General features: G+C 39.7%; 1 protein-coding gene across 3 annotated transcripts in view; it reads right to left on the minus strand.

Annotated features, from left to right (window-relative positions):
• The window catches only part of PNPLA7 (patatin like phospholipase domain containing 7), a 198,824-nt gene that overhangs the window by 164,959 nt on the left and 21,820 nt on the right, over nt 1-12,045 (minus strand). For all 3 annotated transcript variants that reach the window (XR_010622293.1, XR_010622292.1, XM_065737669.1), the window contains exons 13-17: nt 11,127-11,227; nt 10,105-10,263; nt 6,385-6,462; nt 5,371-5,576; nt 373-504 (exon numbers count right to left, since the gene is read on the minus strand). Coding sequence is in view for 1 of the 3 variants with exons in the window: in XM_065737669.1 (XP_065593741.1) it covers nt 373-504; nt 5,371-5,576; nt 6,385-6,462; nt 10,105-10,263; nt 11,127-11,227 (676 nt within the window). In the remaining 2 variants the exon portion in view is untranslated. The remainder of the gene's footprint in view (nt 1-372; nt 505-5,370; nt 5,577-6,384; nt 6,463-10,104; nt 10,264-11,126; nt 11,228-12,045) is intronic.

A 12,045-nucleotide genomic window follows, 5' to 3' on the forward strand; every position in this document is an offset into this window, starting at 1 on the left:
TTCTGCTTCTGTTGTTTATCTTGGAAAGACCAAAAAACTCTGTGGATGACATTCATTCCCTTAGAAATGCAGAAACTATACCACAACACACAGCTGGCTGCGTCATCTCTTATGCCACCTTAAAAGCTTGTCAAGATGACACAAAGTATGAGGAATAGAAGGAAAGAATTTTAATAACTCCTGGAGACGAGCGACAAAAACAATGTTGAAGTGTGCTGCAGAAAAAGAAAAATCTCAGCATATGAAAACAGATAAAACCTGATAAATTGAATCCAAGAGTTTTTATTCTATATATCACCAAGGAAGCGTAGCTCCATAACTCTGAAAACTTGAATATTAAACAAAGAACAAACAATTCTGTCCACATCTCACCTGTATACAGCTCGTCCAGCCTCAACTTCCATCCAATCTAGGGCAAAGTCAATTTGCCTCACAAATGAGGACATTCTCTTTACAACAGTGTGGGCCACACCAAGCACAACACTTGGCTGCTCCCGCATTATCCTAGAAGACAAGAAGTGTCATTTAACTACTTTCCAAAAGAAGGAATAGGTGCACACAGGTAACAATCCAGGGCAGAGATGGGTGACAGCCTTGCTAGCTCTTGTTTATGGACCTATCTGCAAAATTCCTGCTCAGAAACAATAGACCTGACTCAGAAAAACATTCATACTGCACAGATGACTGCTCCCTCTGCCATTCTGCAGCTCTCAGTCTCTCAAGCGTGCTCTCAGTTTTCCCCTAGATATTATTTCAAAGTCAGAACCTTAATGAATCTAAAGCCTGATGCTCTTAAGAAGTCAGAGGCATGCTCAGAACTTCTGAAGTTCCCTTTTCCTTTTGCAAAGACCACAACTAACAAAGCTTCTGATCTTCATACTGTACCATCCGAGTGATGCTTAAATGTCTTTAGCATTAAATAAACCAGATAATGTAGTACTTCTCTAGGCTGAAAAATGTTGGGAATGTTCTGCTAGTGATAACTGAAAACTCCACGCTGACTGCTAGGCCTGAAGTAAACAGTTCTCACAGGCACCTGTGAATATGTTATTTCCTTTCCTTTTAGGATCACTGTAACCTGGCACCTTCTGAGTAAGCACTCCAATTCCTTCTGAAGTACTACTCCACGGGAGTGAGCTGATTGCACGTTTCTTTAGATGCACACCCGTTACATCTTTTCTGTTCCTGTGCAGCACTGAGACCAATTGAGCTTTCGGAGGGTCACAGCACACTAACATAAAATGGGTATTTCACAAAGAAGCAGCACAATTCAGAAAGAAACAAGTGGGTAAGCACATGCAGTGCCAGTACACAAAGCACTCACCAAAGAAGATGACAAAGTTATGTTAGAGCCGTGCATGGGGAGTAAAAGAAGCAAGTTTTAAATACACAATACTTTTTCCTGCATCAGTGTTCCCTTGACAGTGAGGACGTCTGACTGACATACCATTCTGCCTAGGAGGCCCTGCACGTGTGAGAATTCTTACTAAGCACAAATGTTGTGAGTGCCACAGTTAACCTTCTCATCCTATAAAACACAAAAGCAGGGAGAAAGGCATGGAAGTAGCACGGGCAATCTTTGCTCCTCAGCTGAAATACAGCTCATTGTAAACTAGCAAAATTCAGAGAAAGTCTGAATACTGACACATCATCCCTGAATGCTGTATCAAAAGCAGACTCACCAAGAGCTCTTCATTGCCTGGAAAGGGACTTTTTGTCTGGGGCACAGAAATTGCCCCACAGTGTTTTGAACATGTCAGTTCTACCGTTAATGAGTACAACAGCTGCAGCAAGAGACCCAGAGCTGACCATCTCTGTGGGTCAAGTGCAGCATGCATAGCTACCATAGGGAGCTTTCATGTTTATCACACATGACTCCTCTACTTCTCCTTATCCAATTCCTCAAGTTACCTCTTTTTGCAATAGTAAAGATCAGAATTTCTTCAACTGAAACCTTCGAATTTGAAACAGAAGAGATTCATAGAAGTATATCCCTACTCCATATTGAACTCTCTGCACTCATGTCCCTGCATTCACATGTGCTGATAGGTGAGCTAAACTGAGGATCAGCTCTTAAGATTCAGCACTATTGAAAATCCAGCCATCAAAACAGGATAACAAAATTGTGAGGCAGCATTCCCCTCCTGTCCCTTTCATCTTGCCCTGAGGTTTCTGTGCCCTCACTATCCCCTACCCAAGATGCCTACAGATGACCCAGGTTTTGGTGAGCTACCATTGCACTTGCAGGCAACATGTTACCTTATAGAAACTTTACCACACTAAACTGACTGGTGGGAAAGAACAAAGAAGCTGGAAAAGACACCCCAGAATAAACACCAGAAAACAAAAAGCCCTAATCCCTTAATGCACACAGACTACAACAACACCTCCTCAGCCACTCTAAAGGTTAAATAAACTCCCTGAAATCTCCTGAATGCTTTAGCTCATTATTTTTACTCTACTAGCTTATTTCACTCCCAAAGTCTCCTCCCACACAGGCTGACTGCTGTGATCAATAATAGCCATTTATACCTTTCCCTCCCTCAAGATATGTATCTTAATACTTAAGGCACTCTAAACGTAAACTGGCTGCTTTTATTTCAGACCAGAGCTGTTTATTATTTCACCGAGTGCTATACAGCTTCAAGAGTATATGAGCATGGAAGGTAATAATCCACTCTCATGCATAAGAAAAGTGGATTTTTCTGCACGTTATCAGCTAAGTTCCCTTCCTTTTAGGGGGGCATTTTCATCTTTCTCTTCTGCTTGGCACATGCCTGGCATGGAGAAAACAAAAAGCCAAAAGTTCTCTATAACAAAAGTCAGTTGCTGAAGGGTTCCTCAGGTGACTGTTTTCTAGCAAGCTAACCAGATACCAAAATGAAAGGGCTACCCTGGTGTCTGCGACAGCCTGGGACTCACACACATGTTCTTATGGCTATGGATGCAATCTGATGCTCAGCTCAATCTGAGGCAAAGCAAAATAAAAATCAAAGCACATCTACTTCTCTGGCAAACACACGTGATTAGACTCCAAACTGAAATTCACTGAAGGGAAAGCGTGACAGAGTCCTACTCTCTAGTGCTGGGGAACCTGAGCTTATTCCTCAAGAGATCCTGGTGCCAACTCGGTTCCACTATTCCTCAGGAGACACCAACAGTTGCAGTGTAGGCACCGCACACTTAGTGCATCACTTCAGCAAAATAGCAAAACATTTAAGGTATAAACTGTATAATTAGCTTGTGTCACCCCTATACTTAAACTTTACATGTTATTTAGGCACATTAGCATCACATGAAAGGCTCCTGCCACAAAGTTTCAGTGAAAAGGACTTCATCTGTTGTGCAACATCCAACCTGCAATTCTACACCCTGGGCTACTTCCATTACTGTGCTCTTTGCATGATGGTAACTATTGATCGTGTTCTTTCTGCTTCCCATTTCCATTAACTACTGAGGAAAAGCACACAGTGTTCTGGGGCAGCTCAGAGAAAGAGTAATGTATTTGAGAAGAAAGGAAGAAAGATTTGTTGGAGAACAATGAGAATAATGGAGGTTCTGGTCAAATTTCTTCTGGTCAGCAAGATAAGATCACAAAAACATATAATTCAGTCCTGCAGGATTCTGAGAGAAAGAGAAAGCCTATGATTGCAGGACTACACACACACACACACACACACACACACACACACAAAAGCACAAAAAGTGAGAAATAAAGCTTTAGCAACAAGTCTCTTTTCTTGGAGAGTTTGAAGCAAAAATAAACTTACAGATGATGAAGGCAGATGCTATTGAAAGACTCTCTGCAATGACATTTTTAAATAGGGGAACAAGAGTTAGAAGCAAAGGTCAGACTTCACAAGAAACCATGATGATTGAATGCTGAAAGATCATAGGGGCAGTAAAATTCAGTGAACGGGCAACAGACATTTTAAAGAGAAAAAGGAAGATAAGGAAATGTACACAAAATGATGAAGAGGTGATACCTCTGTTCAGTTAGAGATCACTGCCAAATAAAGGATTAACTGAAGCAAAAATGGAAGTTGACACAAACAGGAGAACTCAATTTGTAATAGATAAGAAGAGAAACACCACAAAAATGAACTCAAGCAAATAAGAGAGCTGGTGCAGGACTAGATACCAGAAGTGCAAAATAGAGGGAAAAGGCAGAAATTGGATGTTTGTCTGAGAACACAAAATTAAATTTCAATGTAAGAACAAGTAGGAAAACAATAAAAGAAAGAACTAAAATTTCAGTGGAAACATATCTAATACTTCATGGGATGGGACAAGAGGGGAACATCTATCAGAAATCAAACCAAGTATTTGATATCCACCACACAGACCTGCAAACACACAGCTGATCAACCAAGTACATTGCTGAGAACTGCCTATTTGGTTTTGTAGAACATAACCTTGGCCCAAGGTGGAGAAACAAGGCTACAGAATAAGACTCCAGTAGAAATTATTAGAAACACAAACAATTAGTTAGAAAGTAAAAAGTATGCAGAAGTATACAACATAGTTGCAGCCTAGAAAACACAACTTGAAGCCCTGCATGTAACTCCAGACTGATGGCACAGTCAAGAAGTAGCTGAAGAAGTAGTTTAGAAATTGAGGTATTTGATTAAAATGATGTTTGTGAACTACTGTCTTAACAATGTCTTCATAGATAGACCATAGAATCAAGAACACTAATCATCAATATAGGACAATGAAATAAGCCACAGACATTTTACCAGGGGTGTGTCTGGGTGAGGATTTTTAACTGCTAAATATCATTACTCCCTTTAAGTCACAAGTTAAGTATTATTTCCATAAAGAAACCCAATTTGCAGAGGGGTTCTTTGAGCTATGTTTTCAGTGAGCATCATCACCTATAATTACACGAAGATCAATCACTTACAACACCTGCCTGGCTGATCAACACTGCTGCAGTCAGACAGAGAACCGATATGGTTCTCCAGCAAAAAGGAATAATGTGCTCAGGGGAAATGGCCTGACAAAAAAGTGCATAAGCCAGCAAAGAATGGTCTCTGGCCAGGTTCATGTATTTGGATTGTTAAGTCTGTGAATCTCAGGTCATATATCACACCCCACTGAGCAAATTGCTCTGTAAACCCAAAACAAAGGAGATGATCACCATTTAATGTTTCCAGTTCCCTGCATTATCTCTTGCTGAAGATAAAAACCCTTCTGATAGATAGCTCATCTGAGCATTTAAAACCCTCACAGAAGTTATCTTAACTTGCTTCAAGTTGCACTGCAGTAGAACTGCACCACACATACATTAATCACTCATTATTGGTTCAAATAGGTCATAAAATACATTTCCAAAACTTAAATATAGATTTCCATGGCAGAACTTACTCATAGAAATGAGACTTGGAAATAGACAAGAAGCTGCAGTCTCGATTGGCCTTGATGGTGAAAATGAGCGGTTCCCCAGTGAGAACAGCAAGCTGGCCCACGAGTTCTCCTGGGTGAGTAATGAACAGGCAGGTGTCCTCCTCTGAGTCTATCTTCTGTTGGTACACGTGAAGCATCCCCGAGACCACAAAGCAAACATTAACATCCTGAAGAAAATGGAGACAGAGCTCAGCGAAATCCCCGAAGACTTTAAAAGCAATTATCACAATGACAGTGCTATCATGACCAATCTGTTTTCCCTCTATAGTTTTTAAACAGATAAAAGGCAATAAAATAAAATACGACAGTGAATTATTAAAAGATTATGAATATTTAAAACTAAATGGCCACAATATTGAAAAATGTGTTTCTCCTTGCATGGTTATGAAAAATGGAAGCTGCATCTGTAAGATCTCACAAAATAAAAACAGGATTGGGAATGGAGATAGCATGGTAATCACTGCAGTGTGATGAGGGATATTGCAGTTCAGCAAAACAGAATATAGCAGCATTCTAGTTGTAGCTGCCCCTCATTTGCTTTGCATAAGCTTGTCTATTTCCACTGTATTATTTATAATAAATAATTATATTCTGAACACACTTTGCTAAAAACAAATAACATGGAGTAATGACACCAAGGCCTGCAGCACAGAGCCTGGAAAAAAATATATGAGGAAAAAAAAAGAATAAAAAGCTGTTCAGCTACCATACCTTGCCATGAAACGGCATAAAAAGGTAGAGAGGAGTACAAGATCGCCAGTGAAGTTCTGGCCACACTGTTACTCTGCATATCAGGAGAAGCAGAGAGCTGGGATTGCTTGGCAATGAGAAGAGAAAGCTTGGGAGGGGGATGAGGGAGCATTTGTAGTCAATGTGCTTGTCTTTTCCTCTCCTACAGTGAGAATGAAAGACCAAGCCAGAGCCAGAGCAGAGACCTCACACTCTCTGCTCTCAGTCCCAGTGGCACTCACCCACCTGATCTCCCTGTCTTGACAGCACAGTCCCAGCAGTAACCTGATGCAATGTCACTCTGTCATTCAGCAAGGAAGGGTCCTGGAGAAAGAGATGGGGGAATACAATTTATTTGCTGGTTCCCTGGTAAAGACCCAAGGTGAGGATGCATTCAAACAAGGTAAATTGGAAAGAATTACTGAAAGATGATGCTTTAAAGCACATTAACCTCTTCAAAATATCATAAATAATTATTGTATTTCTCTAGCCAAAAATCATTTCTCCCAGAAGGAAAAAAGTTTTACTATTTTTTGTTGACCAAACTTAAAAGCTAAATGAATGTATATCTTCCAGTTTTATCTCCAGACTACTGTAGAGTACATAATAGAAAGAGATCTGCATCAAAGCCCTGAAAATCTTAAAATATCAAGTTATTTTCAGAAGAAGGTAAAACCTTCTTCTAAAAAAGAAGAGACTGTCTACATCATGGAGGAACAGGACACTATGAGCAAGCAGTCTGTCAGCACCCCTCCCCTGTCACACAACTCTCCTTCATCTCAGAGCCACCCATCCTATTGGGCATGTCCTGCTCAGCACCAAACCTGAACGCTTCAGGACTCCTTTGCTTCAGCAAAACCTTCCAACCTACACCTTCCAAAGCTCAGCATCCTGTTATCCATCAGAACAGGAATAGCAAATCCTGGCACTTGAGTCACATCTAGCCACTAACAGCAAGAGCTGCAAGCACACCAATTCAGGGCATGCAGGCATAACAGTTTGCACACGATCTTTAACCTCATTGCAGCTGAGACATGAACACTTTATTTACCACTGTAATTGCCATGGCAGGCTTCTGTAATTTCCAGTTGAGAAAAATACAGCAAGAAAATAATCAGTTTTTCTTTACACCTACAGCTGATAAGAAGAACAGATTTTCATCGAAAAAAAAAAAAAGATTAGTTTTATTGAAACCAAACTGTTTCATGGGAATATATCCAATAAAAATAACCTGACAAGCACTTGTCAAAATATTTCAGTTCAGCAATATCAACTCAGCTAATTTCTGGGTTTTTTTTTTGCCTGTATTTACATATTTATGGTTATATCCTATCCTTATATGGAATACCTACCCTTAAATAAAGTTTTTAATTATGAAAGTATCCCACATTAAAGACACAGAAGCTCCCTACCCAGTTCTACTTATAAACTGTCATCACTTTTTTTTGGCTGCATTAGTTCTAAAAATCACTACAAATACTTTCTTCATATCTAAGAAACAGATTGCATCCAAAGCTGTACCAAAGATCATGAAGAACAGCTTAGACAAAACCTGTCAGGAATGACTTAGAAGTACCTGATTCTGCCTGGGGCATGGAAGGAGACTTAACGACCTCCAAGCAGTCCTTGTAAACCTACTTTTCACATTACCTCTATGATGAAACAATGAAGGAGTTGACAAACAAGATTTGCAGACAAGATCCAACTCTCCTCTCCAATAGAGAAGACCAGCAAATCTAAGTTCAGCATTGTACTGTTTCAGAGTCTGAGCTAAACAAAGTTTCTTGCCACAGACTCCCTCCAGACCAGACCCCAGTTAGTAATTTGTAAGAAAGAAAGTTGCTAACACAGAGTGAATTTCACTCAAGGTTCTACCTTTCTGCTACTGCAACAGATAATAAATTAGTAGAGGTTCATGATACAGAAGTGAAAGCAGAAACCACTTATAAAGAAAAGCAGTAATTAACCGGGACAGACAATTTTTTTTGTCAAAGGAAATGACTCAGTTCCCATATAACTCATGCAGAAGCCCTGCAGCATTATTTAACTCATATCATAGCTTCAGATAAAGCCAAATATATACAAAAGTCGCAGTGGATTGAGAAGAGCTCATGACAAAGTTCCAAGGAATTCAAATTATTTAATACAAAGGAAAAACATCTGAATTACGTAGTCATGTACCTAAGGGTCACTTGAAATAATACTGCTATATTAAATTCTCTCTTCTCTCCCTGCATCATGACATGAAAAAAAAAAAAGGCAGCACCATCTGCCATCAAACCATCTTGACTTTATTCACTGCGATGGCTGCTCTGAAAAATGATACCTCAAAATGCCTCCAGGCAGCTAGGTAATAAAATACCTGAGCTCATTTAAAAGAAGAGCTCAAAGAATTCATTGTTTTCATCGGTGTAAATATAATGGATGTAAATTTAACAGTTAGATTTTTCTTCCATTGCCTGTAGAAGAATCAACTTGTGCTACACCATATAGGAAAAAATAACCATGACCTTTAAACAACATTTCCAGCATTTAGCTACGTAGCAGCAGATTCTCATCCCATGAAACCAGAGTTGCTATAATACCTACAGTTCGAAAATTATCATTGAGATCTTCATGGTAAGATTGCTGGTTAGATTATTCCAATTAACTTCAGCTCTAATTGCTTAGTTGTTAATTACTGAGGAATTTTGCCTAGGTTCAAAAACAAATGTTTAGCACTTGGTAGCTTCAGTGATTTTGGAATTTTTGCTTGTGATCTGAAACGGCTGAATAGGAAACTATAAGCTGTATACTGGACACACACTGTTTATGTAAGCAAGGTCTGAGACCATCCTGAACAAGACAGGAAGGCTGAGCTGAGCAGATGAAAGCATACAGTTCTATTTCACTCAATTTGTTACAGGAGTTTCCTGTAAAAAAAACCTGTTATCATTTTTCACAGTGACATAAAAGCTTGAAAAGTTGAACATGAGTGTTGTAAGACAGTCAGTTCTGCTGCAGGCTAACAGACAGTTAACAGACTAAGAGACTAAGTGAGCCTTTAGTAAAACTAGCAATAACACAGACCATGCATCTCAAGTCTCACTACCTGTAGCTGAAAGATCATGAACAAGATTTTGAATATGTGAGAGAAAAATGTTTGAATTCCACAAGAAACACGAGAATCCAGAATTACAGTATTTGAAGTTCTGCTGACAGTAAAGCAGATGTCATTTGGTGAGAGCACTTAAACCAGAAGAGGAGGTTGCAGTGGCTGTGCCAAAGCCTCTAGCAGCATCAATGCACTCCATACACTGCAATAAACCTAGGATATCTGTGATCAATTTAGACAGCTGTACAATTTCCCCAAATTGTGTGATTAGCTCCGTGAACAGATAGAACTCTGAAGCAGTGTAATGAAATGCAGCTGGAATCATAGGAACAGTGAAAACAGACAGTCTTGTTCATCCTGAACACGAAGGTGAGAAGGAAAGGTGAACTCAATAATGACAACTGAGAGGGCATCAAGCACTTAAAACTTGGAACAGGCATGGCACACAGTTACTGTTATGAAATGCATTCATAGCCGATGGCCAAACACAGACACTCAATTCTGAAATCAAATGAGACACTTAGGTGCAATGCCAAGAGGATTAATAACCTCAGCATTGCCTGAATGCCCTTACATAGCTTATTCACACAGCATACAAGAGCTTGAAATTACCGTGTGGCAGAAATTGCACACTTCTCACATGCACAAATCTGTGCACAGTGAGAAAAGATTCAGGCAGTGCACCTCAGTATGAGCCTTTCAAACAGCTCAATAATTCAGATTTATTTCAGTCCTGCTAATAATATCAACAGACCATAGAATAAAACATTCAGCTGGTCTACAGTGTATCTGGGAAACCATTCACTTTCTAATGCCTGGCAGAACGAGAAGAAAAGCAAGAACAAGGGTGTTATTTTCCTGCAATAACTTACATCAAGTTTCATCAAGGTTGAAAGGTCTTTCTTTGCTGCTTCAAAGATGGCATCGATGGGTTTGCTGTTACTGCATTCCTGTGCAGCAAGCTCACCGTCAGTGTAATGGAAAACTGCTAAAGGAGTTTTTGTCACTGTCACAGTCTTCTTCAATATTGACTGCAAAGGACAGACAGAAAACAAGCACCACTTTGAACATTAAGACCGGCACCTAACCAGCAAATATTCTCGATATCATGAGTTCTCCCAACCACAACTGGTGGCCTAAGCAGAAGAGAAAAAGAGAAGGCCTAAACAGCAACAGCTTGCTAATTTCATTATCTTATTTCTTATGCAAAGCTTGAGGCTGGTGAAACAGAGTTACTTATCACATACAGAGGAAAGTATGACATTTCAGAAACTGAGTAACTGCCCGCTTCATGGAGCTCCAACTCCATCAGCATAGCATGCAAAGATGGAGAAGGCTAAGGTGACCACTGAGGGCAAACAGTTTCTTCTTAGATTTTGGTATTAAGAGTTTTATGACTTGAGAGCATTTCTGCACTCTTAATTTCCAGGTCAGACACTGTAAATAAAGCATACCACAATAGCAGATTTATAAGTCAGACAAAGCCTGACAGCAAGTTCACAGGTTTATACAAGTCTTTAATTGCTTGCTGTAAAGAAGGTCTCACAGATACAACATGGTCTGACAGATTTACCATTCCAAACAATCCTCTCCATGAGTCAGAGGAAGGTAAAGTTTAAAAACCAAGATGCTGCAACATTGACGAGGGAAATTTCCCTTGTCTTGATGAGAAAATTCCCTTTACTTGACAAGGAAAATTCCATAGTGTTTCAAGATCTTCACTAAAAAACCCTGAACAGTTATCAAAAACGTGCTGCAAGTCTAGAACAAATCAAATGCAAGATAAGCAAACATCACAACTCATACACAGATTAATACACTGAAATTACTCAAAGGAAGAGTAAGGAGGTACAGTGTGAAAAATACACTGGAATCTCTAAGTGAAACAATCCACCTTGCCCACAGCAGGACTGCTGGAAGCCTCCTCTGGGCTGAAGTGCACTCTGGCTCTCTCATATGCCATGTCCATGTCTGACTTCGCACCGCTGGAAGTACCTACGAGCAATACAGAATTTTCTTTAAGTATCCCATGTTTAGAGTACCTTAGAAATACCAGATAGTATTATAAAAATTGAAACAACTTTGTGTGCATATCTATGTATTCTGGAAGCCAAGAACTAAAAGTGGCACCTTCGTTTTCTGATGCATTTCCAATATGAATTTCTGATTTTCCCATTTGAGCTCACGTGTACAATGCGTCCCAAAATTCCCACATCAAGAGATAATCATTCTGGATCTAAGATCGTCAGGAATCCCCACCAATGATTTGCCTCAGGGTTTCCAGAAAACAATGCTTTCAAGCTTTTCTCTACACCAAACAACTTTTCATACCCATTGCATTCCAAGTCTTCATACAGAGAATATTATGACTAGTGAATTCCCCTAGAGTCTTCTTCATGAAAATTGTTCCCTCTGTTTCCCACCAAGCCTGAAAGTTATTTGGGATCTTTTCTACAGCTGGTCCAAACTCTCAGAGACACTTGTATTCTCAGAGACACTGAAGGACTTGCAGGTCACACTTCATGAATACATCTACAATCACTCAAAACCTCTGTTCTTACCTCCTAATGTTTAACACGTTATTACATTAGCTCCTTGGCAATTCCAAGCACTTTCTAGGTACTTGTCTGAGATGCTCAATAACACAGACATAACTGGAAAACACTTCTGATTAATCACCTTACGCAGGATACCCACATCCCAGCCTGATGACTCACACAAAAGTTCTCTGTTAGATAGCTACGAATGATGCAGAAAAGACAGCTTTCTTGAACAAAGAAACCTGTAACAGCTCCTACCAAATCGTGATGTCC

The sequence above is a fragment of the Cyrtonyx montezumae genome, unplaced genomic scaffold (assembly GCF_038088225.1).
Source record: "Cyrtonyx montezumae isolate F1298 unplaced genomic scaffold, pur_monq_1.0 scaffold_20, whole genome shotgun sequence".
NCBI classification, from domain to species: Eukaryota; Metazoa; Chordata; class Aves; order Galliformes; family Odontophoridae; genus Cyrtonyx; species Cyrtonyx montezumae.